The 27592-nt window shown below is 41.9% G+C and overlaps 1 protein-coding gene across 2 annotated transcripts in view; it reads right to left on the reverse strand.

Annotated features, from left to right (window-relative positions):
• The window catches only part of PPP4R3A (protein phosphatase 4 regulatory subunit 3A), a 73113-nt gene that overhangs the window by 41256 nt on the left and 4265 nt on the right, over positions 1 to 27592 (reverse strand). For both annotated transcript variants that reach the window (XM_084632023.1, XM_084632024.1), the window contains exons 2-3: positions 18936 to 18991; positions 3525 to 3623 (exon numbers count right to left, since the gene is read on the reverse strand). In XM_084632023.1, coding sequence (XP_084488149.1) covers positions 3525 to 3623; positions 18936 to 18991 — 155 coding nt within the window. The remainder of the gene's footprint in view (positions 1 to 3524; positions 3624 to 18935; positions 18992 to 27592) is intronic.

Raw genomic sequence — 27592 nt, forward strand, 5'->3', positions numbered from 1 at the left:
TGGAATGTCAATTATTCTACAGTAACTCCTCACTTAAAGTGTCCCGGATAAAGTTGTTTCATTGTTACGTTGCTGATCAATTAGGGAACATGCTCGTTTAAAGTTGTGCAATGATCCCTTATAACGTTGCTTGGCAGCCACCTGATTTGTCCATTGCTTGCAGGAAGAGCAAGCCATTGGAGCTAGCTGGTAGGGGCTTGGCACCAGGATGGACCGGCAGCCCCCCATCAGCTCCCCGCTCCCCTAAGTTCCCTGTGCAGCAGCTGCCCAGCAGGCTACCAATTGCCAGTAGTTCAGCCATCCCTTCCCCGACTGCCATGTGCTGCTCCTGCTCTCTGCCTTGGAACTGCTCCTGGGAGCCTCCTGCTTGCTGTGCAGGGGATAGGGGGAAAGAGGTGGACTAATGTCAGGGTGTCCCCTTCTTCCTACTCCTGCCCCCCACTTACCCCTTCTCCATATAGAGCAGGGGGGAGACACAACAGGACTCAGGACTGAGAGAGCTAGCCGCAGCTGCTGTCTCAACTTCCTGATCTTTTTAAAGACAATGTACTTAGAATGTGGTGTCAGCGTACTTAAAGGGGCAATGCACATCTCTCTCTCTCCCACACACAGAGTGTGTCTCTCTGTCTGCCATGCTGTCTCCCCTCCCTCCATTCCTGCTACCTTGTACAGTGTGAGGCTACATTAACCCTTGAGGGCTCAGCCAAATGCTAGATCATTTAGCACTACAGCATTCCCTGGGAAATATCCCATCCTCTAACTTCACTACCTCAACCAAGCTTCACAATCATCAGTATTAATTTGTTTAAAACTTACACTGTCTCTGTGTGTGTGTGTGTAGTTTTTTGTCTGGTGAAAAAAATTTCCCTGGAACCTAACCCTCCCATTTACATTAATTCTTATGGGGAAACTGGATTCGCTTAACATCGTTTTGCTTAAAGTAGCATTTCTCAGGAACATAACTACAACGTTAAGCAAGGAGTTACTGTACTTCCTGGAGCCAAAAATAAATGCATGAATAAGAGTTTGCCATTTAAATACAATGCAATTCAGGTTCTGATGTGCTTTTGAATCCTGGCATAAAAGGCACAGTATGGGACACTGAACACCTTCATTAATACACGATTTTGAAACGGAGTAATATTCTGGACTAGATATTTAATTGTATTAGTTTGTATAAAGCTGAATACTTAAATGTCAGGAAACTGGAAATACAGGGAATAGAGAAATAGCAGAATTTTCTGAATACTTCAGGCAAAAAGGAAGACATTATTATCATCATCATCAGCACTTCTCAGGTGCCCATCACGAGAGCTTGAAAGGTCCCCTTGCCCAAGGTGAATAAGAAGTGTTCCTAGGTGAACAACACATCTGCAGAATCTAAACTTTCAATTAAAAATATTTTTTCTAACACTTATGATTTTGAATATAAGGTTCTAACGCAAATAGATATTAAACTGATGCAGCGCAATCTTCTTAAGTTTATATACAACTTGTTCAACTACCTCTGCTGCTGATCAGAACTTTCCATGAGCTACACCAGAATGAACTGATCGGAGTCTTGTCAGTGTTTATTGGTATTTCTTACATATGTGGGTAGTAGTGAAAATGACAAGAATCAAGTCAGTTTTCTTCTGCTGCAGTTTGGGAAAACTGAACATCAGCAGAGACAGGCACTGGTGCTATTCACTGAGAAAGAGGACTCAAAAATGAAGGTTGTTTCCAATACTCTGCCCTTTGTTCAATATATCTGCAGTAGCCAAAAAACCTGAGGGAATGGAAGAGGTTGACACTCTCACCCCATTGACGCAGCCAGGAGGCTAGTGGAGATATATAACCAACACCTCATTCTTGCAGCAGCCAGAAAGAAGGCTATGGAAGAATAATGAGGACACTTCTCGATCCTCATAGCAACCAAAGAAGGCTGGGGGAAGGAGAGAGAGACTCAAAGGCTTCAAATTTGGATGCCCTCCAGCCACAGGTGGATATAAAAGGTGGGGCCTCAAAACACAGTCCAAGGACAACAACCTGGCAAGAACACTAGCACATTCAATTTTCCCAAAGCTGGAAATGATTGACTTTTCACCTGGGTATTCCCTAGGAACAGTGGGTGCCACCCTATCTTTTGAAACGGTCTATAGCTAACAGTTTTAATCCTCTGGCAATATTTCCGATCGTGGGTTCATGGGTGGGAGAGCTCAATGGGCTAAAATAGAAAAAATGAGATGTATGAAGACATTGATCTATGGAGAGAAGTGGAAGGACAAAATATACAGGACAGAAGGAGAGGAGGGGAGGAGAGAAAGAAGAGAGACAGATAAAGGGGTGGTGGGAGAGATAAGGGGGCAGAGAGAAAGAAAAGGGAAGCAGAGATGGAAGAAGAGACACCCCATGGTTTATTACAGAAAAGAAAAAGAACGAAGTGAAGCTAGGAAGGAGAGAAAGTAACATCAAGCAAACGAGACATTAGTAATAATATTCAATGAATTTATTTGGGTGGTATTCAAACATCTACATAGCTGGCCAAATGCTATTAACACTGTGGAATACAGCAGATACATGCAGTCAATATATTTTCTGTTATTCAACCAGCCCTAGTAAAATATATTAAAAATTGTATTAAATAGAAAGTTGATTGACGTCACAATTAAAATGCAGTGTACGATGAACAGTTTAACTACTTTAAATTGAAAAGGTCAGAACTTTTGGGGGAGAATATAGAGGTACAGATCTGACTCCCAACCTAAAAATGTCAAATAAATCTTTCAACCCCTGCCAGTCACCACAGGGACTCCATCACACACATGCAGAAGAATAATCCACTCAAGTAAATTAACCAAGTTCCCCTCTCTCTGGTACAGCAGAAAGGCAACTGAAACAGGAGGGTACGAGAGAGAAGGAAGAGAAAGGCACAGATAAGAAAAAATTATATGAAGAACAGGGAATTAGGAGGGAAAACAGACTAGCATTAAGAAACCTACAAAAATGGAAAAGATAACAGGTAGATTAAATCAAATACAATCTCTATTCTACAGTCACTTCTAATGTTGAAGTGCAGTTTGAAACTATCTCCCACCTTAAAAAAAATGAAGTAATTAGTAACTAACGAAATCATTGTTATGAAACCTCATAGAAGTGTACGATTGGAAGGGACCTTAAGAGTCATCCATCCAGTCCAGTCCCCTGTACCCAAGGCAGGGCTAAGTAAAACTTGACACAGACCTATGTTTGTCTAAACTTTTTCATGAACCTGTACTTTGTGCAAGCTTTCCTTAGGGAAAGTGTGGGTGAATCTCAAAGATACTTTTAATATATTTGAAAGCTCTCCTCAAAACTGTAACTGCTAAGCTTAGCACCAGACTTTATGGGGAAAGCAGCAGTTTCTCAATTACCAAATATGTAATTTTTTTCCCTCTGTATTTTTACTTACAAGTACTATGCTTAATCTTATTGTTAAAACAGTCCATAAAAATCAAAGGCATAACATTGCAACATCCAGATAATCTTCCATTTTTCAAACATACCTGACATATTTTTTCCCATATTTCATCACATCCTGCTTTTTCTTGAAAGCTAAGTGCCAAGTCATAATTTTCAGCTTCAGACCACACAATCAAAGTGTCCTTGAAAGAGATGGAGTTATATTTTAGCTATCACAGGTTTTAAAAAATGTTTTAAAAAAGAGTGATCTATCAGTTAATTTAACAAGGCAAATGTGAAACCAAAAACCAGAAGGACAGTATAACAATACATATTCAATCATCATATTTTAAAGTTATGTTTGAAGCTTCTAGGATCTTGAAATAGTCACATTTTATACAAACCAAAATAAACTAAGTCAAAGAATAATACTGAAAACGGTTTTAATCTTACTTTATGCAACTAAAAATTATATTTGAATAATGTATATACCATTCTTTAGCTTCAGGATGTAATTATTCTCCTTCCGTCCCTAATAAAAAATGCTAACAAGTACAATACATCAGTTATATTAACTAGACTTCCATGGGACTAATGACGGTGCATAAAATTACACACATGCATAAGTCGTGTGCAGGATCAGGGTCACAGTCAGCTTCCAGACCTGTTATGCCCCAGAAAGCGTTATGCTGATGCAGTGTCTAAGTACCACGGAGATGTATTTCTAAAAATGCCTATAAATTTGAAACTATGACAAAGCTATTGATAAGCATGGAGCTAATTTATTGGGTGTATGAATGTCTTTTCTACCATTATACTCAACTGTATGCCCTCCCCACCTTTATTTTAAATCTGAAAGGATATAACATTTACCAGTTTGCTAGACCACAAAACTTGGTTAAAATGGCACCAAGTTGTGCTTGTCTCTTACTGAGCCTGTGATCATGTCCAAGTGTTGCCCTGTCGTTTCTGAAGCTAAATCAGCATAGTATATGCAGGGGTATTAAACAGGCATAGAAGCTGATAATCTGGTGTACCTTTTCAAACAAAGGTATCAATTCTCTCTCTGAGCAGGGCTATGAGGAAACATATTGCTAAAATTAACAGACTGCTAATTCCCTTTACATGCATCTCGGTATAATCTACTTTATTTAAGTAGTGCATTCAAGTTTAGTTTGCAGTGTTTAGTTTGCTGCTGTGTTGGTCCCAGGATATGAGAGTGACGAGGAAGGTGAGGAAATATCTTTTACTGAACCAAATTTTGATCATGGAAGGGACTAGCTTTTGAGCTTCACAGAGCTCTTTCTCAGGTCTGGAGAAAGTAACCAGAGTGTTATTTAGGAACTTCTTTTTCTCTTCCTGTACCGTTTAAAAGAAATATGAATTAGAGTTATACAGCTGGCCTGATAAAAGACCACCTTTTGTAGTCAAATGCAAAAATATACACTCACTCATTGGATATATAAAAAATTAAAACATCAGAAACTCTTTTCTGATCAAATTCAACATTTAAATCTGAAGCATGCTATACAACAGAAGACCTATGCTACATTATGCATAACCTTGTTTAGTTTACTACTCTCATTTTTAAAGGAGTTCATTTTAAATTTGTCATAGTGAGAGGTTACAAGAGACTTACATAATTAAACATTTCATATGTCAAGTGGGTTTTTGTTTACTTCAACAAGCATTAAATGGATAACAACCATAAAAGGGAAAGTGAGCATTTTTATTTTAAAGTGAACTTGCCAGAAAAATATCTTCATTTTTGCCTCTACCCATTACCCAATCCCCAACGCTTAAAAAAAATAATAAACTAGTCAAATAGCACAGCACTACTATCCTGCTCCACTGTGAGCAAGTCAATCAAGAAAGTAATATCCTTTTGCCATTACCAGAGCACCTATTCAGCTTCAAATATACCATTGAGTTTATCTTGCAAACGGCAGTTTACCTTTTCTTTTTCCAAAGGGTTGGGGAAGAGGTGGTGGACAGAAGGAAGAGATTTAGCAAGCCACCTCCAAAATACAAAAGGAAAAAAGTTGCAATGAATGATGTATCCTCATGCGAGACAGATTACAGTGCAAATGCGTTGGTGGTAAATTAGCAGCACATGGTGCTGCTGTCACCTAATGAGGAAGGAAAATACACTGCCTATAATTTTTAGGAGGGCGGGGGGGGAAAAAAAGACAGTAGGAAAGAAAACTGAAGATCACTGAAATAATGACATAAGAACCAGATATCAAATTGATGTTTCTTCAGCACAGTTTCTTATTTTACCACCACCTAACTGAAAACTGCAGTTACTCTATGAATCTGTATCAAATTCTAGCACTACCTATACTGAAACTTCTGTCAATAATAAATAGCAATAGCACCCACAGACCCCAATCAGAATCAGGTCCCCATTGTGCCAGGCCCTGTGTTTATTTAAAAGATTAATTTCACTTTAAATAGTAATGCTAACTTGATATAGACTAGTACAATAGATAAAATTCTCATTTAATTGGGTGCGGTTGGATTGCTGGACAAACCATTTCAAAGCAGAAAGAAGTCAATAGGTAAGATGCATTTTTCCCCTCTGTCAAAGACATGACCATCAAGACTAATAGGGAAGTTACTCATAACAAGAAGGAAAGATACAAGAAGGTCAAACATAATCATTCATATAATAGTTTAACACAGTGGTTCTCAAGCTTTTTTCATTTGCGGACCTCTAAAAATTTCAAAACGAGGTACAGACCCCTTTGGAAATCTCAGAAAATCTGCAGACCCCTCAGGGGTCCACTGACCACAGGTTGAGAACCACTGGTTTAAACACAATTACTTCTGTTGAACAACATCAGCTACTGCTTTTCAAATAAGGTCAAGCAATATCCTTTCTATCTTTTCCTAATATGGAGTTTACTTAGCATTCTACTTTTTGAAAATATTAACTAAAGAAATTACTAGCAAAAATACTTTGGATAAGTGAACATCCTTTAATAGCTTTCAAGGTTGCTTTAAGTTCATAAAAGCAACATTCCATTTATCATACTAGTGTTTCCAAACTTTGTTAGAGCTACTTATCTTACTGCCTTCAACTCTTGTCACATATATATTACAAATGCATATATAGTCTTCTCATAATAAGTCTAGAATAAGCCACTATGCTGTTATGCTCTTAAGTGCTTTGGAATTAGACTATTCGTGGTTTCTAAATGGCAAATGAATTTACAAAAAAGTGCTTACCTACCTTTCATAACTGTTGTTCTTCAAGATGTGTTGCTTATGTCCATTGTAAGTAGCTGTGTGTGAGCCGCATGCACAATCGGAAGGTTTTTCCCCTAGCGGTGCCTGTCGGGTCAGCTGTGGAGCCCTCTGGAGTGGCGCACTTATGGCAGTGAGTATAGGTCCCTGCCGACGCGCCACCTCTTCAGTTCCTTCTTACCGGATACTCCGACGGAGGGGAGGTGGGTGGGTCCTGGAATGGACATGAGCAACATATTTCGAAGAACAACAGGTATGAAAAGTGGTTACACTTTTTCTTCTTCAAGTGATTGCTCATGTCAATTCCAAGTAGGTGACTCCCAAGCAGTCCCCCAAAGGAGGGGTCAGAGTTCACCGAGCTGCCAGCTGTAGCACAGCTCTACCAAATGCAGCATAGTCTCTTGCCTGCTGAGCGATGGCATAGTGCAATGTAAAGGTGTGAATAGACAACCATGTCGCCGCCCTGCAGATGTTCTGAATGGGGACCTGTGCCAGGAATGCTGTAATGAAGCCTGCGCTCCTGTGGAGTGCGCTGTCAATGCAGGGGATGGAATCTTTGCCAGGTTGTAGCACATTCTGATGCAGGCTACGATCCAAGAAGAGATCTCTGAGACGAAACAGGGAAACCCTTCATTCTTTTGGCAATAGACATGAAGAGCTACGTCAACTTCCTAAATGGCTTTGTTCGCTCGATGTAAAAGGCTAATGCCCGTCTGACATCAAGAGAATGTAGCATGCGTTCCTTGTCATTGGCATATGGCTTAGTATACAACACTGGCAGAAAGATGTCCTGATTCGCGTGAAATTGTAAAACTGCCTTCGGGAGGAAAGCTGGGTGCAGCTGCAATTGTACCATGTCCTTATATAAAATGGTATAAGGGGGCTTGGACGTCAAAGCCTTGAGCTCAGAAAGCCTCCTGGCTGATGTTACAGCCACTAGGAACGCCTCTTTCCAAGACAGGTAGAGCAGAGAGCATGTTGCTAGAGGCTCAGAGAGAGGGACCATAAGCCTTGAGAGCACCTGGTTAAGATCCCATGGAGGGATCAGTTGTTTTACTTGGGGTACCATCTGTCCAGCCCATTGAGGAAACGGCCAACCACAGGGTTAGTAAACACCGAGTGTCCCGTTGAGCCAGGATGGAAAGCTGAAATTGCCGCCAGGTGCACCACTACTGACTAAACTGCCAGCCCCTGTTGCTTCAGGTGAAGCAAGTAGTCCAGGATAAAGGGAATCGGGACTGTAATGGAGGAGTACCTTTCTGGAGAGACCAAATGGAAAATCTCTTCCACTCTGTCAGATGAGTGGTGTGAGTGGAAGGCTTCCTGCTGCCAAGGAGAACCTCCCAAACAGAGTCCGAGCAGGTAAGTTCAAGCACATTCAGCCACGGAGTTTCCATGCTGCGAGATGGAGAGAATCTAGGTTGAAGTGCTGGAGGTGGCAGTGTGATCAAGTCCAGAACCAAGGGCAAAGTCATGAGCGTATTCCCTGACAGGTCCAGCAGAGTGGTAAACCAGTGCTGACATGGCCATGCTGGTGCTATTAAAATCAATGACACTTTCTCTCGCTGGACCTTGTAGATGAACAGGAAAGGCAAGAATGCGTACATCAGGCGTCCTTTCCAGCACAGGAAGAAGACATCCGCGAGTGAGTCCGGGCTGTGGTTCAGGAAGGAGCAGAGGTCCTCCTGACCTTCCAACTCACAGAGGTCCTCCCGTGCAGGTGCTTCCCGCGCAGGGGCAGATGCGGTGCTGGACACAAACTCTGTGCTGGGTTCAGTGCCAGCCTGGGCGCTGGGCTCCAAACCCCTTGGTGGTTCCCTCACCATGGAAGCAGACAGAGGTCCCCATCTGTCCGAGGTGACCGAAAGTGATTTGAAGCTTGGCCCGTGGGCTTGATGATACGCCCATGGGGTCCAGAATGGCCACTGAGCGGGGGCCTGTCACTGTAGCGGCCCGGGCATCATCAGAAGTTGTTGTGTCTTGTTATGCCTGAAATCAGTGCCAGATGCATCTGGAAACATATGATTCCAGCTCCGACTCAAGAGTCTGATCTCTGGCTCCACGGCGGTGCCTGGCAGGTCAGTGCTGGTGCTGAGGCGAGGACAACCGGTGGCGCAGCATGTCCAGTTTTCCCTTAGACAATCCAGCCCTCCTGTGCAGTGCTGGAGCTGCCAATGCCAGCGCTCTCTGTGTTGCCTGCGCTGTCAGCTCTGCCGGTGCCGGGGAGTGCTGGGTTGCCATCTCTATGAGGTCCCTAGAGGCTTCAAATGTGTCAGGAATGGGCGGCATGTTCAACACCCCAATGTAGCTCTCCCGTCTCGGGGAGTCCAACTGAACTGGATTCAATGGTTCTGCCTGGTGGCCAGAGTCAACGGCTGTCCCTGAGTAGGAGCGGAGTGTCCAGAAGTGGGATGCATTCTATGGGCCCCATCACGCTCCACTGCTCAGACTGTTGGTGAGCACCCCCTTTCATCTCTTCTCTGTTTATGTAGCACCGATTTCACTCGCCGGTGCTGAGAAGTCACTGAACTTGTCTTCAGTACCAGAGAGCGGCGGTGCCATAGGTCTCTGGGCCCCAAGTCATTCACCGGCACCGTGGCCTCCCTTACTGAGGCAGGCCAGTGCGCTCCGCACCAAAGTGCTGTGCTTGGATTCCAATGCAGTATGAGCCAGCTAGAGATGAAGAGCTGACTCCATAAGGAGAAACTTAAGTCTAAAGTTTCTCTTCTTAGTCCTTGGGTGGAAGTTCCTGCATCATTTTGCTGTACAAGAAGGGCGATCGTGAAGTTCTAAAGAACTATCATCCAATATGCCTACTCTCACATGTCTACAAGCTGTTCACCAAAATAATAACAAACCGCAGAGTCTGGACAAGCAGCAGCTGAGAGAGTAGGCAGGTTTTTGAAGGAATTTCAGCATAATGGACCATATCTTCACTACAAAACAGCTATTGGAGTGCTCAAGAGAATACAAATTCCCTTTATGCATTGCCTTCATCAACTATAAAAAAGCATTTGACAGCGTAGAGATCGATGGAATGCTGAAAGCTCTTGCAGAGTAGGGCATCGACACAAACTACAGACTATTAGAGGAAGCAAACTGACTGCACTACAGGTATAACTCTGTTCGACACTCCCCTTCGCAACCCAGTCAAAAAAGGTGTGAAGCAAGGAGACACAGTTTCACCAAAACTCTTCACAGCCTGTCTTGAAATGGTAATGAGGTGGATGAATTGGAAGGGTGGAATCAGCGTCAATGGAGAGCAGTTAAACCACCTCAAATTTATGGACGATATTGTGTTGATTGCCGAAAACACTATCAAACTACAGAAGACAAAATGTATGTGGTCTGATGCCTTGCCAAAAGCCCAAACAATAGTCAAGGGAGAACAAAAAGAAGAAGTTGAGCAATAAGTTTATTTGGGCCAAAAAATTAACATGTGCCATGATCAGGAAGACGAACTCTCACAAACAAAGCAAGCTGGTTGGTGCACATTCAATTCTATCAAGGATGTCCTCCAAGAAAAAAAAAATCAACAAGGCAACAAGCGCCAACCTCTTCAACTCAACAGTACTGCTGGCAATGTTGTATGGCAGCGAAACATGGGTGCTAACGAAGATAGAGGAGCAACAACTGTACCATGGAGAGGGGGATGGAAAGAAGAATTTGCGGGATTTTAATGGCAACTGAGTCCCCAATGAAGTGATCAAACAGCAGAGCGGAGTGCAGGATGTCATTGTTGAAAGCGGGTACAATAAAATGCAATGGGCAGGGCATATAGCAAGGCTCACTGACAATCGATGGACTGCAGCTGTCGCCAAGCGGTACCCATGGGAACTGAAACGACCACTCGGCTGATCTCCAAAGAGATGGGAAGATTTTATCATGAAAACGCATGGCCGCACACGGAGAAGGAAACCTAGGATAAGAGAAGAATGGAAGACTTGTTGTGCGATCGGCACAATCTATATGAGGGACTGATTGATCAAGGTGATACACACTTTTTAGCAAGAACTTAGCTAAACACATGAGAGAAGATTATCAGCAAGCTATTGCTGAGTAACTCTTTCTCTAAACTCTGAGAATCATGCATGTCTGCTTGCGGCTTGGAAGAAATATCTTGTGCCAGGTGGATGAGTCAACACTGCCTTGTCCTAGGAAAAGAGAATTTTTGCTGTTTGGCATAGTCAGTCAATAGCGATCTGTCCTTTTCATATCATCATATTGGTAACACTCGATCAGAGGTAGTAAAATTAAGAATCCCATCCAGGAATTCTGACTGTGTCCCTTTTAAAGAAAGCTATGCATTGGACATGGAATTTAAGTACTTTTCAGGTTCGCTATTTGCATAGGCTGCACCCCTGTTCTGCACTTATCAACATAAGGATTGATTTATTGTCACACTTTCAACAGGGTAATGACATCTCTTGAATTTCGTTCAGAATGCAGCACAATTAGTTGCTGGTTTGACATCACCCACCATATTATGTCCATCATATGTAAACTTTGGCTGCTTAAAGTGACAGATGATGGTTTTTAAAGCCCTGGCCATGGCCACGCTCGAGATCTCTTTCTTAAGCCCCAATCTGACGTATATTTCTGGAGACACTATGTTTTAGGAATCCCACCATTGCAGATCAAATCAGCAGGTGACTGATGCTTTGCTGCAAGTAAGCGGGGCTACCATACAGAATTTACTCACCCTTGACATATGTCTTAATTCATTTCTACTCATTTTTAAAAGTTCCTTTAAAAATAAATCTCAAGGTTTTTTTTTTTTTTTTAAGTGGGACCAGTGCTGGCTCTATGTTATCATCATAGTTTCACTTTCTTCTCCCCATAACCCTACCAAAAATAAAAATAAAAATCACACTATTTTTCAGCAGATTCGAGAGTGGTTTCATTTGAATGTTAGTGAGATGGTTACTAATTATGCTTGTGGAAAAGTTGGGGCTTTATAAGAATGAGTAATTTCGAAGAGTTGATGCCTTGGAAACAATTCTGTAGTAAGATGAATCTTGTAGCAAGAGATGCTGATCTTAATTCTAGAAAACTGACCGTGTTCTGTAGTCTTTTCTTGCACTAGTACTGACATGTTTAAAGGATCATCAGCCATCTTTGCAGGCATCTATAATCAGTTCTGAAGATGTAACAGAAGAGACACCTTAATGTTACTGAGTCATATAATTTACCATCTAATGGATACCGTGACATAATGTTCTGATGACATGCTGTAGCCTGACCTGCTGGTAAACCAAGTTTCAAAAAATATTCTCTGAGGCATCAGTTATGTCAAGCCAGAACACCACGTTCCCTCAAACAGATAGGAATGAATCAGTTTCAGCTGATACCTACTGAAGTAATCTTCTGGCGATATTGCTAATATGACGAATGCGAATACTTTTATTCTGAATTTGGTCCCATATTATTTGCTCATCCTGAAGGCTCTGTAAATTCACTTTGGGTCTCCTGAAAACTGCAAAAAATATTAAGTACATATCTACAAGTGATTTTTTTGTTGCATTTGCTCTATTAGCTCCTATGTTCAATAGCTGAACTTTTGTTTTTAGTTGCAGTATATTTCAAGAACGTGGGATAGAATAACATATTCCAGTTTAAAGAAAAGGAGTACTTGTGACACCTTAGAGACTAACAAATTTATTTGAGCATAAGCTTTCGTGAGCTACAGCTCAGTTCATCACAATGGAAGCTGTGGAGTCAGCGCTCAGGGTGGGGACAGCGTGCAGAGACAGCCTCCCCACCACCCTGAGGCCACAGGGGGTTGGACTAGATGACCTCCCGAGGTCCCTTCCAACCATGATATTCTATGATTCTATGATATTCCCACCAACCCAAGTGTACTTTCTGTATTTAGTGGACTAACCATTTCCATCTGCCTTTTCTGTTTGTAATCCTAAATTTGTTTTTTATTTTTACAATTGCTTTGATAATTGGTTTAAAATAATCTAAAAATGCACTCCATTCGTTAACAGTATAGTATTAAAAATATACATTACTCTCTATAGATTAAAGGTACTGTATTACGTAGCTGAACTGTAGTGCTTGTCTACATTTGAATATGAACTCTTTAGTGAATGGACCGTGTCTTCTTCAAGGGATTACATAAGCCAAAAAAGAGAAGTCTTTTTTTATTGGTCAAGCAAATCATCAGTCATATGACTCTGGGACATGTCTTGCCACAGCAGAGGAACTGCTAGGAGAAGAGGTGGCAATTTTTCTGCTTTCTGATAGCAGTTTTGAATTTCTCTCCTTTTTCTGAGCTACAGGGAATTCGAAGAATTCAGTTTCATTTCCTAGCTATTTCTGCCTCCAACAGAAACCTCATTTTCTATATTTAAAACACTCCTAAAGGAAGAAGGCATGCCAGGAAATTTGCTATTGAATAGGTTGTCTAAAAGATCCAAAATCTTAATAATCTTTCCATAGAGTACAAAACTGAACATATTACACGTATTACTACATCAAGTATGCCTTCTTAGGCCTTTTTTTTTTTTTTTAAATGCAGAGTATTTGGAAGTTTCCAGCTAATGAAAGTATAATTAAGCAATGCATTATGTTCTTCCTGCTACCATGAACTTTGACCATAAACATCTTGAACTAAAAGTAAATAGGAACACGCTCCAAATGCTTGTTACTCTCACATACCCAGGAAAAACTTCTGCCAATAAGCTTGAAGTAGAAGGCCTTAAAAGATTTAGGCTGTGACTGACAATTCTTGAACTTTATGCATAAATGTATAGCAGAACAACCCTTTAGTGAGGCTTGCTAAACTTTTAGAGCATGATTTTTATGGTATGTTTTGTCTGGTATGCCAAGTGTAGAACTGACTGGGAACCAGTTCAGCCCTGAGAACATGCTGAAACATCCCTGAGGCTACTCTAATTTGTGCTGGATGGTAACAACTCCTAAGAGGCCAGCCAAAGATTGCTGGATCTGCAAGAGCAGTCCAGCAACAAACCCGGTACCTGGAACTGCAAGGAGGTTTGATACAATCAGCCAGGGATTCCTTCCACTTCAGGGGAAACCCCTGCTGCTGAATTAAGCCAGCTTTCTGGCTCCCTTATCCCAGCAGATTGTTGTTAACCCTCTGCTTACAGGTACAAGGACCTAACCCTATGAACGAGAGATCATAGAACTCAAGCACAGAAGGGGGGACAATGGTAGCTGAACTACAAATGGGCTATTTTGCTAGGGAAAGATGCAGCTGGAAGGTAATACAACAGATGTGAAATCCATGTGAATACCCAGGGATCTACAAGCAAGCATTTTCTATACATCTGTGGACTCCACATCAATGAGATACCACACGACACGTCCACTGTACCAGCACTACTTCCTCATGAAAAGAGGCATGAAAATCACCACAAATTTAAACTGACTTTTTGACTTAATTCTCCTATTTCAACACAATTTTTTGAGGAAGAGACTAATCTGGATAAGCTAGAAGAAAGCCTAATATGAGTGGACCAATATCACACAGTAGAGATTCTTGCCAGTACCCCTAGAAAAGCAATGGGTGCAGGAACAGCAGCACAGACATTTTCCAGGAGTGCTGTGTAAGGAATGATTGGAGGAAAAGAAAAGCGGAAATGACGAGAGAGACTGGAAGGGTGTAAATGCATACAAACCAAATGAGGGAGCTGCACTATAATGGTGATGAGCAGGTGGTTCAGCAACAAGTGATGCCTTGTTCTAGGCCAGGAGGCTCTACGCTTGCAGCACTTAATTTTTTGGTGACAGAAAAAGGGCTAGGAAAAAAACAGCTCATATTGCTCTTTAGAGATGGACTCTGGAATATACATTACAGAACTGAACTGTGAGTAACAGTGGTGGGGCTGCGCTGGTGTAAGCATCAACAATGCAGTATGTTCACAAAAGTCATGCTGTTGTGGGTGCAGATCCTTTAGGGTTTGGCTTAATGCCCACAGAAGTATTCTGCTATGTCACAGCAGCTTTACTGCTCTCTAAGTACCTACCCCAGTGCTCCCACACAGCTCTTCCAGAAGGCATATAATCTCTACAGTATATAGCATACACGTGCACCTGTTCACTCTCATTTCTGATTTGTTCCATTATCTACTTCCTGCACAAGAACACCACAGATTGTGAGAGGCACAGAAATACCATCACACATTGTACAGGTGAAATAGCCAAGAGTCAGGAGTTCCCTATGTCAGGTCAACTCTGGGACTGGAGGCCCAGCATCTGATAACACTCAAATTAAGATGCTTGATTCAATTATTGCTACAGTTTTTGTTGTTGGTTTTTTAAAATTTTTCATTTTCCCTATATTATTCAGAAATAGGTAATATCCAGGCCCAGGTTTGGTGGTGGTGATATCCACACTCAAGGCCACTAGACATAGCTCAGCCAATTTCCACTCTCACCTCCTAACCACCCACCTACTTCAGTAAAGTCCCCAAGGATATAGTGGTCCTCCAGCCAAATAGGGGGGAGTGGACAGCATTGAAGAGTAGCTCTGGGAGCAACATGGAGAGATATACTGCTGTACTTGGAGCAGGGTGGATAAAAATCAATTTAAAAAAAAAAGGCGGGGGGGGATCTAAAGATAGTTTTAATTAAGACACATTATAGCTCGAAGATATCTCATCATGGAATAGGGATTATACATTCTAATTCTATAGTATAAGACAATATTCATGTAATGTTTAAGAAAAGTTTTGTAAATGAGTTCCAATAGTTCAAGGATTAGGGACCCAATCTTATGTGGTTCCAGGGGCTTCTGTATAGATTTAGGTTAATCTTTCTATCTACACAATGGGACTCAGTGTTCAGTCTAGAACAGGGGCGGGCAAACTTTTTGGCCTGAGGGCCACATCAGGTTTCCAAAATTGTATGAAGGGCCAGTTAGGGGAGGCTGTCTCTCCGCAAACAGCCAGGCACAGCACGGCCCCCGCCTCCTACCTGACCCCCCTGCTTCTCGCCCCCCCGACGGTCCCCAGGGGACTCCTGCCCCATCCACCACTCCCTGTCCCCTGACTAGCCCCAGATCCCCAACCCTGACTGCCCCCTGCTGCCCCATCCAACCCCCCATTCTCATTCCTGAGTGCCCCCCTGGGACTCCTGCCCCACCTTCTGACTGCCCCAACCCCTATCCACACCCCTGCCAATCCCCCTGAATTCCCCAGCCATCTATCCAACTCCCCCTGCTCCCTGTCCCCTTACCGTGCGGCCTGGAGCATCGTGTCTGGTGGTGCTACAGCTTCGCCGCCCAGAGCACCAGGTCAGGCCGCGGCTCTGCAGCTGCGCAACCTCGCCGTCTAGAGCATTGCACCGGCGGCACGGCGTGCTGAGGCTGCGGGGGAGGGGGAATAGCAGGGGAGGGGCCAGGGACTAGCCTCCCAAGCCAGGAGCTCAGGGCCTGGGCAGGAGGGTCCTGCGGGCCGGATGTGGCCTGCAGGCCATAGTTTGCCCACCTCTGGTCTAGAAGATACCATCGGAGATGCTTAGTTTTGCAGTTCTCAAACTGTGGATTTGTGTCTCCAGAGACAACATGCTTGTTAACAGCAAAAATGTTTTAAAATAAATAAATAATATAAAAAGGTGAGAAATAACAGACCTCAACCCTATTGTCCCTCTGCAAATTTGTGTACACAGAGTCAATCTCTTACCTCTCTCTAAAAGTGCCAAGTTTCAAGAAGTTCAATGAACAGAAGATTGCTGGGGGCAGAATAGATCTGGACAAGGAAAAGAAGTCTGGAGATAAATATGAGAAGGGAGGGACAGACAATAGAAACAAAAGTGAAACTGTTTGAGCAGCATATTCCAGAAGTCTTGAGGTCTTTCTGAGTGTAGTCTTCACTGATTTGAGATCTACCATCGCATTCTCTCACTAGAAGGAAAAACCTATAATGGCAGCAGGCCGTAAAAGAGACCCAATTTGGGAATATTTTAACGAAGTTCTTCTACCTGTGGGTAAGACAGGCATGTGTGCAAAACGCAAACAGTGCAACAAAGAAATGCAAAGTCTGGTTGCCCAAATGAAACAACATCATGAGAAGTGTTCCTTCTCAGGAGGAAGCTGCATTGAAGATGATAAAAGGAACATCACTTTAAAAATGTATAGTGTGTACCTTCTAAAAATGAAACCTACATCTATCTCTGAGTTGTGAAGAATATGTATTAAGGTTATAACAACCAACAAGAATGCACTTTTATGTAGAAATCCATGATTAAATCGAGTCTTCCTGACTAGTCAATCTGATTTAAATCAAATCCACCCTGACTTGAAGGCAAGAGGCGGCACATGGGATAGGCTTGATATGTATCTGCTAACCAATTTCCCTGTTCTGTTTTGTTTTTCAGAGCTCCAGGATATGGAAAACAGCCCTAACAGGTTAAAAAGCTAAGTCAGCCCCCAATTAAAATAATTATGTTGTGGAATTTCTCTGCATGTATAAGTGAACGTAATCTAAAAAAGCTAACTTTTGCTTTTGGCTTTCCAGGAAAAAACAAACAAACAAAAAAACCCAGATCTGATAGTTTGGTATAATACAGTTCTGTTATCTTTGTGTCCTTCACTGATGCTCTGGAGGCTGGGGGAGCAAAACCAGCAAAAGCTGTTTCTGGGTCTGCATACAACCAACTTGACAAGTAATAATAGAGCTCTGAGCTGTGAAAACTGTCACTGAAGTGTGAACAGATTTATTCTTGGATAGCAATATTTGTACCACTAGTGTTATGCTAGTGATCTCTGTTCACACTGACACTAATGCAGTTGAGACAACAAGGCAGCATTTCTGGAAGCAAATCTAATCCAAGCAATGGTTCCCAATCACGCACATCTCATCTGTGTGGACACGAGAAGTGTTACACACATGCTAAGGAGATCACAGAGTGGCTAACATGACGAATTTCATTGGTATAAGGTAGCCCTGGATGAAAGAGAAAGTTATTGTTGATAGGATCTAACCCTCCAAAGCTGGAGTAAGTCACCACAGTACACGTGAGGTGAGACTTTGGAGAAGGAAGTAAGGGTAGTGATGGAAATAGTTCCTTTAGAAGGGGGTGTGTAGAGGTGTACTGGACAGGGAAAAACCTAAAAAGAGTTGAGACAAAAAGAGTAGAGGTGAGGGAGAGAATGAAGAGAAAAAGAGAACAGAAAATCTGTAATTTTAAATTATATTTTTGGCTACTGATCCAGTTCAAAAAAGGGTATCACACTATTGTAATTGCAGTCAAAAGAAACTAAGAAATAAGCCTGTCCTCTTAAAAGTTTGGAACCCCATGTCTCATTTCACAGGAAGGAAGAGTAAGTAGATTCCCTTCGACAAGTACAAAATTAAACTCCTAATCAAGCAGTAAGTTCCAGAGGTACAAATGCTCTAGACTATTATTTGCAGAGGAAAAAAAAGAGGTTTTAGGACAACTAAAGGCCAAAAATGCCAAACAAAGACAATTTTACAGACACATTTTTCCTAGATATCATGAGCTGCATTACTGAAGCTAGCCTCTGTCTACAACACAGTAGGAAACCAATTAGAAAATAGGCTTAATTTGCATGAACTAAGTTCAATATAACAATAACCAGCAGACAGCAGCATTTGTCCCTTTCTAGTATTGAAAGAATATCGTGCTTTTCAATATACACACCCATCAAATTCCATTTTAATTCTTTAAGCAAAAAGACTCTCCAGGCTAGCAATGCACACAATTAACTAGTTTAAGATGTGAAAGTCTTACTGGCAAAGAACAGTCAACCCTAGGATCGCAAAAAAGCAGGCAGGCATCAATATTTCATCTATTTGTTTAGAAAGAGGTAGCATATTTTGGGCAGAGTTAATCTGTATGCCTTAAAACTTTGATCACCATCTTTCTAAGCAATCAACATATAGAGATTTACAAATACATATCTGAGTAAAAAGAATAATATATAAAATACATTTTTTAAGTTAAGGGACAATCAAGTTATTTGAAACTAGGTCTGTTTCAAAAAGGGATTATAAATAGCTTCAGGTAGTATAAGGTCTCAAGAACCCCCTGCTAATTTGTGTTTTTCCATATGTTTTGTTGCTGTGTAAAGTACACACAGATATTCACACAGGAAACGGATTGGTTGTATGATCATACACAAAAACACTGACAAGTATTTTCTCTCATCTTTCAGTTATAGTAACAGATAGCATTACTTGTAATAAAGGGTAGTAAACGCAGAGAACATTCATATTAAAGAAGTAACAGTCTCCCTTTAAAAAGAAAGGCAATGTAAAATAATTAGAGTTTACCTGTTGCTTCTGGTATGCAGTGTTTGGATTAATTTTGGACTCCAAAAGAAGAGAACCTGAAGTAATTAAAAAGAAGAAAGTTCTGTTTTACTTCTACAATTGCATTGTGAATTCAATAATGGGGACTGAAAAATTCTCTTTTCAGTCACAGATACACGAAATACACATTAAAAATACACACAACCTAAGACTATGTTCAGAACCTCATCCCCAAACCTGCAAACAGGTATGTAGATGCTTTATTTTACTCACATGAGTAGTTTCACTGAAGTCAACAAGACTCCTCACAAATAAAGTTAAGAGCACACATAAGTATTTGCAGGATTGGGGCCTTAATCTCCATAATCTATTTTGACTTCATTATTTCCTACCCCAAACAGCATTTATGGGTGAGATGATCAAATTAGAAAAATAAATTGTTCCTAAGATGTGGTCCACAAAGCACTTCCTGGTGGTCTGCAGACACCTCACTGGTCACATGATGCTGGCTCTCCTTGCTTCCATTTGCTAAATCTCATTAAAAAATTCATGATCCATGTCAACTTCTTGATACTACTTTCTCCATGGAAGCAGTTACTGTAGTTGCCACAAAAATGTTTTCTATCACCAGGGGGAGGTAGTCCACACAATCACATTATAAAACCAGGAATTATGAGTAACCTTAAAAGAAATCCAAGCAGGTAAAGATATGGAAATGCACAGTTAAGACACCCATACAACCCTGTGACAACAGGCAGAGTTAAAGTTGTATGGGGTGCCTTAAGTGTGCTTTTCCACACCTTTACCTGTTTGGACTTCTTTTAGGTTAACCTTAACTCTGAATTTCCTGGGTTTTTAGTATAATTACAACATCACTAATATTTTTTTATTTAATCATTCTTATCCATAAGTTACTGGTATGCATGCTTAACCTTCACTGAACCTTACTGTCCAGGAATTTAAGAGAAATTAAAATACTTAAACCCATTTTTCTTAGTGCAAATCTCTGAAGTTTCTAAAAGGTGAGAAGCAATTCTCCATGAATAAACAGAATTTGAAAAGGACAACTGTAATTAAAATGGTCATTTCTGAATCTCATGGTGGGAGCCAACTTTCTGAACTGATCACCGGAAATTAATGTTCAATACCTGAACAGTTCATTAATTATAAATCCATACTTTAAAAATCTATGTTAACAGTATGGAGAAAATTACTGAAAGAATCTTATACTTGTTTCTCACACTGTCAGTCACAAACCCTGGGTTTAGGCATACAGTCCTTATCTGAAGGATTTCCAGTGACTTCAATAAGAATTTTGGTTAAATAAGGACTGCAGAATTAGACCATACATTACTTTTTCAGCAAGATGGCTACTAAAAGCAGTAGAACTGAATACCAATGTTAATGATAGTTCCTCCTGTGATAAAAGTGCTTCTTACTGTATAAATTTAGAATGTTACAAAATGTTAATATTCAAACAAGAGACACACAAACCATGTCAGTAACAGAATATGTAGTTTTTAAAAATTACAAATACATTCACTTTAAAGGAGACACGGTATTTTTTTTTTTAAACTTACCTGCAATTAGTGTACTACTTATTAACTCTAAGGCCTTGTCTACACTATAGTTTTGTCGACAAAAGTTACAGCGCTTTAAACCACCCTCACATGTCCACACTATGCTCCTTGTGTCAGCAGAGCACACCCACACTAGCAGCTCTTGCATCGACAGAGCAGTACACTGTGGGTAGCTATCCCACTGGGCAACTGGCCACAGGGTGCTTTGAGAAAGGTTTGCAATGCCTCAGGGACAGGTACAGCATCACATGATGCACATCAATCCAATCGTTCCATGGGCATCCTACTAGATTACCAGCTGCTTTTCAACTGAAGTGAAGTGGGGGGAGAAGGTGGGGAAAGTGTGTGACGGTGTGTGTGTGTGCGCACGCGCAGAGAGACAGAGTGTGTGTGATGGGGAAGTGTGTGTGTTGGGGGAGGGGGGAGAAAGAGGAGAGCCAGTGTCGGAATGCTGTCTCTAAGTTCAGACAGCTGCCGAAACCAACAAATCCTGAAGCAGGCCCCCTGGCTCATCAGCCCCCCGGCTCTGCACAGCACAACAGTCTCTCCCCTCTTCCCCCACCCCTCAGCAGCAGTCTGCTCTGCCTGCCAGCCAATTCCACGTTAAGGGTTCTGTAATTCCCTCAGAGTTCTCCCACAGCCTCCCAAGCTACCAGAAGCAGTATCCTCAGCCGCTCCATGCGCTCTTCACAAACGCTGAGGAATGTCAGCTTCCCAGAGCTTTGAAAGGGGAGGGATGTGTAGCTAGATGCAGAGTAGCAGAGTTCAAAGGACTGAGCAGAGCAGTCATGCTGGGCGTTGTGGGATACTAGGGAAGGCAAGTTATGTCAACATAACGAACAGCAGCCTCTACACTGATGTTTTAATCACTTTAAATTTGCGACAAAAAGCTGCCTTTTGCCAACAAAACTATGTAGTGTACACAAAGCCTAAGTCCCAAGTTCAGGATTTTGTTTGCCTTGCAACCACCTAAAAACTCTCCTGAACTGTTGATGATTCCAAAGAGAGATGGTTGTTCATATATCATCAACTGTTGCATAACAGAATCCTCAACTCAGATGCTGACAGGTAAAGAGGAGGAGAAACAGATTTTCATGTGTTTTAAAATTTAAATCTATTTGCAAGTTTAAGTTCACACAGTACATACTGTGGACCTGAACTATTTTTTCCTCTCAGAAGTTTTGCTGTATATAAATATTCTTTTGTCAGCTAATCATATATCTGCTAGCCCAATTCTCTCTTTTTCTAAGGAAGTTGTAAACAGCCTTAAGCCATCTGTGAAGTTCCTGTCACACACTGACTTAAAAAAAAAAACAAATCAAAAACACATACCCACTGAACTGACAAGTCCTTTTTGACTATAAAAGTGTGTGTAGAAAGACTAAGAGCCTGTCTACACATGGACCTATTCAGAAATAACTCCATGTGTGTACACTCAATCCATGTTCAACAGGGCACTCTTATTCTGGAAATGTCCACACATTATTCAGGAACAGCTGTTCCTGATTATCTTCATGAGCAGACAAGACCTAAAAGGACTCTAATCCAGCTATTTGATATTAATTCAGGATTTTGATATGGATCACTACTATAGAGGTCTCCTCAATATTTTTATATTTGTAAAGGAACTAAGGAGGACGAAGAATCTCACTATAAAGAAGGTTTTAGAGTAGCAGCCACGTTAGTCTGTATTTGCAAAAAGAAAAGGAGTGCTTGTGGCACCTTAGAGACTAACCAATTTGAGCATAACTTTTGTGAGCTTCTGTTCAAACACTCACCTTGGTAAGTAGCAACAACAGGAAAGAACAGCACAAGGGAGCAGAACAGAATTTTGCAGTAATGCTATGTAATTTACTTCAGTGTGGCAGACCTTAATTTTAAGTTTTTTTAAAAAATTGTGTAAATACATTACATGCAAATGTATGTTTTCCTCATGATTAACTTAGCTAACTTCTACAAAGTCCTATTGAACCAGAAATGTTAAGAACTAGAATGTGTGTCCCATTTAGATGGATAGACGTGATAAATATCAACTTGTGATAGGAGATTATTTCTATACAACTCGTTTTGCTTTTGGGAACCCAGTTGTGCAGTGCGCCTTCAACTGCCATCCTTGTGAAAAAGCAACAATTCAGCATTATCAAAACAAAATAATCTCTCTTACAATATGGAGTGGAAAATATTGTCGGAGTTGTTTTTTTTTCCTTTAAGCAAGGCTACCATATAAAGCAATCACTGGTAATGTGTTCAATGTACATTAATTTGTATTAGGTGAAAGTCCGTGCTGCAAGGATAGCAGCTGGGCCAAGTAACCCACTATCTGCGCAGTCTCCGTCATACAAGCAATTGAACTGTTGCATGCAAATTAGCTGTAGAGTAAGGGTGGCAATTGGCTGAGTTACCTCTGATATCACAACGGTCTTGGGCTCTTGGCATGGCATAAATACATGCCTTACTGTAACTGAAAGCCCATGCTTTGTGCCAGTGTAATTTGTAAAGTCAAAATGGGTGCGAACTTAGAAATTTGACAGTAATGGACCACAAATCCCAGTGATGATTGAACCTGATGATAGTTTAAACAAGAAGAGCTCTCATGAGTCTGTAACAGCTTCCATGACTTCACACCGATTAAACAGACATACTAGGCTTTAGAGTGACACAGTCAGACTTGGAAACAACTTCCAAAAGGGATGGTGGAATTAAAAGCCACTAGAAATTGTTAAGCTATGTGTCTTGATGAACCCCTATTGGACAAACTCTACAGATACTGGATTTCTGAAAAAAGTAAAGGGAATACGCAAGATGACCTTGTGCATGTGATTAATTCTATGACTGACAAAACAGTATACAGAATGTGGAAAAGTTATTCAAAACAAATACTTAAGACAATAAAGTCCTTGCCTATGTCGGACAACTCCTTCCAGGCTATCAAAAAGGTCAGTCTTTATTACCTCTTTTCTACTGTTACCACAAATCTTGCTTTCTTCTATTCTGTAACTGATGCTTGCAACAGCCTTCCAAAATCTATTTGTCAAGGCTCCAACCTTACAATTCAACTCATTCCTACTCATTTATGCAGTATCACCTAGCAAAAGCATGCGTCATTTTCACACTTTTGAGAGACTCAAAACATTTAAACCACCATATTTTGTTGTAAGAATGATTAATGAGTTCTCTGTAACCCATGACCTCCCTCAACTCCACTCCACCTAGGAAATATGATGGACTTGTGAGGACATTATAATGGGCCTGACATTCCAGATAGTTACTCAAGTTAATAAATACTCTAGTAGTTAAGTCAATAAGACTACTCATGTGAAAAAACCCACTACTTATACACATAAGCTTTTGCAGGATAAAGCTCCCATACAGTAAGCTCTTTGGAGGCAGGAACCTGAAGCACATTTGTGGATAGTAAAAATAGTAAATAATAGGTACGGTAGTGATAACAGAAACATTAACAATGTCAACCTTAATTTAATAGGTCATAGATTGCAACTAACAAAATTTCTTGTTTTTAATTACATGAATTCTCCACTCAAAAGACTGGATTCCAGTCCTGGTCTTTTGAATAGTATAATTAAAAATATTTTCTTGGGTTTAATCAATCTTGTTAGACATGTCTAATAAATTTGTAAAATATACCTTCCATTTCTTGGGGCTATCCTAGGCTATGGGTGTCCTATAGCTTTTGTCAGCATAACTTATGCTGCTCAGGGGTGTGAATAAACCCCTCCCCTGAGTGACATAAGTTACTCTGACATGAGCACTGGTGTGGAAAGAGCTATGTCGGCGGGAGAAACAACTATTGTCTAGGGCAGAGGTGGTTTTATTATGTTGACAGGAGAGCTCTCTGTCGGCATAGTGTGTCTTCACCAGATGCACTGCAGCGTTGTACGTGTAGACAAGCCCCTAGAATACTCTCCGAGACTTTATCCACACTACTTTTTGAAAGCAGTTGTAGCCTGTAAAGCACATTTTTAAAAACATCAGCAGGATTCCATGTTCACTTATGACTCCAAATGAAGTTTGCTCATTTTTCTAAACATTTTTTCGAACTGCCTGCCCTGAAAACTCATCTTAAAACTTCAGAGTCAAACTGCACTTTTTACATAACCACAAGAAAAAAATTCTGGGGCCAAATGATGCACTAAGTGATATCTATACAAACCCATTTAAAGCTAATGAGTTTATGTGAGCATCACTGAAGAAATAATGTGAAGACAGCAGGGTTACCTGTGGAGAGGAGAGTAAGATTTAGTCTACAGAACCTCTATTACTGGGAGTTGTATGCAAGATGGAAAGAACCCAGCTTGAGTCCAATAGCTCAGGGCAGCTTTGCAGAAGTGGGGAGGGTGGGTATGGTTTGATTCACAAACAAAACAATTCTGATAGGGAAGTGAGCAAGAATAACTACAGAGCTCCACAATGGCATATTGAGAGTTACTGTTTAGGAAAGAAACATACTTTAAATGTGTTAAGCCAGTGGTTCTCAGCGCCCTTCTTTGTTTCGAAAGGGTGGAGGGAGGTGGCACTTGGGGATTCATGCTTCTCCCACAACCCTAAAAATTAGCTGGATGCTTCTGCTACCAGTGACCAGCAATGAAAATTAGTTAACAACGCAATTCACACTACTCAGCTATTAGTACAGGCTGCCTGCAGACTTGGGAAAATACTTCATTATTAACATGAGCAGAAGTGGCAATGTTTTCTTCACAACAATGGAGGGCTTTTTTTTTTTTAATAGTATAATGCTGGAGGAAAGTGTGCGCAAAAGGCGGATTCTGCAGTAAAGTCTGCTGTTACAGAATTCATATAGCTCTGCCTATTAAAAGCTCTCTTATAAAGGGTCCACACAATGGCAGGAGAACAAACTACAGTGCGTACACTACTTTCCTTCAGAGACTATTTCACAGTCTAATAGGTGGATTAACATTTTCCCTCATCTTAAATGTTTCTTTTAATTTCAGTCCATCACTCCTAGTTTTACCCAAAAGGACTGAAGTGTGTTACCACAGAATTATTTTTTATTTCCCAGGCAATAGTGGAACCACAGCCCAAATTTCTCAGATGTTCAATTGGTTTCCGAGGCAAGATGAAATCTTACAGCAGCAGTTCTCAACCGGGGATCCACGAGCCCTTTCTGGGGGGCCGCAGGGCCTCATGGCTGAAACCCCACATTGTAAGCCACAATGCCGCCAGGAGCCCTGGTGCCCCCCAGTCTGAAGCTGGGAGCCCCGGCGCCCCACTGGTCTGAAGCTACAAGCAGCGTGGGGTTGAAGCCGGGAGCTCTGGACTGCCCCTACTCCCCTTAGTCTGAAGCTGGGAGTGGTGGGGGAGCCCCAAATGCCCTCCCCACCCAGGATTGAGGCCAGGAGCAGCACGGGGCTGAAGTCCTAAGCCCTGGCAACTCCCGGAGGCAGATGTAGAGTTGGAGGTTGCCAAAAGGTGTTGCTCCCCCCCCCCCCCAAAATTGCAGCACTTTACCCAGAGTGGAGCAGTCCCAGGGGCAGCTCCCCCCGCTCTTCCGCCAGTCCCTCTAAGGTCCTACACTCTGGCCAGGTCATAGGTGGGAAGCCAGAACCAGGCAGTGCGGGACAGCTGCTCCTCTGCTTGGTGGTACCATGGAGAGGTCAGCCGTGGCATTCCCATCTGCTACTGGTGCTCGGGGTTGCGACTGCTCCTAAGCTGCCAGCCCCCTTTGACTGTTCATGCAGCTCGTAAGCGTTGCCCGGGCCGGGGGACCTGACTCTGGGGCAGCAGAGCCCTCAGGAAACAGCCACCACAGGAGAAGCACTCCTAGCACACAGCCCCTAACTACCCCTCTCCGTGCACTCTGAGTGGTTTTCAAACTTTGAGCTGAGTCCCCACTTTGAGCTATATTTTTTGGTTGCATCCCCCCACAATCCAGACAGGCTGGGTGGCCTCCTGAGGTGAGGTGAGTCAGAAGGTGGAGGTGGCACTCCCTCTCCGGACCACACTGTGCACAGCTGGCCAAAGCCGCACCAGCCCTTGTCCATCCCCCCCAAAAATAGAAGTTAAAGTATGCGTAAGCCCAAGGGTCCCCCCAGCCTGGAGCCCTGAGTCCCCACACTGGGCCTTTGAGTTTTTATAGCATGTGTGTGTGTGTGTGGGGGGGGGCTCAGAAAGAAAAAGGTTGAGAACCCCTGCCTTACAGGCCACATAAGATCTCTTTTGTGGCTAGTAAAAATTACCCTTTATGATATCAGGACAGGTAGAACAGCATCACTAAAGGGCATTACCATGCATTCCAGTCATGGTATACAAACTAGTCAGTTCCATGATTAGCAGCAATCAAAACAGCAGTAGGATGTACAGAAAATAGGATGGGGCGGGGGGAGGTAAAAAAAAAAAAATCTCCTCCAGAGTGAGTACCAAACTTTCCTGGTCAAGTGCCATCAACTTTAGCAGACTCCTAAGCTTTATTTTTAAAAAATAGTTTAAAGCCATTGTGGTCACAAAGAAAACCTTCCAAATGGGGAGAAAGTATAAATCAAAACAGTAACATCTTCCTAATTGTGCTGAGAGATAGAAGCAGTGCCACCCTTGCTTTTGGGGCAGAGTAGCCTCCTGCCTCTGTAATAGGGGCAGAGGAGACCTGGCTGCTGCCACCGTTGTTTGGCGGGTAGGGAGAAACCGGTATTTGTTGGACGACTGGCAGAGACTTAATTAGGATTCAGAATTCAGCGACTTGGAAGCATGGGTCTTCAGGCCCAAGCAGCAGGGAGGTGCTGCCCAGACGAAGACTAAGCAGAAGGGGAAGCATGGCTTGGTAATCAGTGTATTCTGACAAGGCAAATAAGCTTAGTCCTTATACTAGCAAGTGCCTGATATTTTATATCTTTGGGATTGAAAATTATTTGTATCATTAAGAGAATGGTATACCGTCATCTGGAATATTGCTTTCAGTTGTGGTCACCTTACCTCAAAAAGGGGGAGGGGGGGAGAGAAAGGGTCAGAAACAAGCAATGAAAATGATTTAAAAGCATAGAAAGGTTGTCATATGAAGAATAGGACTGTTCAGGTCATGGAATTGACAAGGCGGGGAAAGGATACAGTTATTAAAAATGAATGACA

Source organism: Lepidochelys olivacea, assembly GCF_965140295.1.
Source record: "Lepidochelys olivacea isolate rLepOli2 genome assembly, chromosome: 6".
Classification (NCBI taxonomy): Eukaryota; Metazoa; Chordata; order Testudines; family Cheloniidae; genus Lepidochelys; species Lepidochelys olivacea.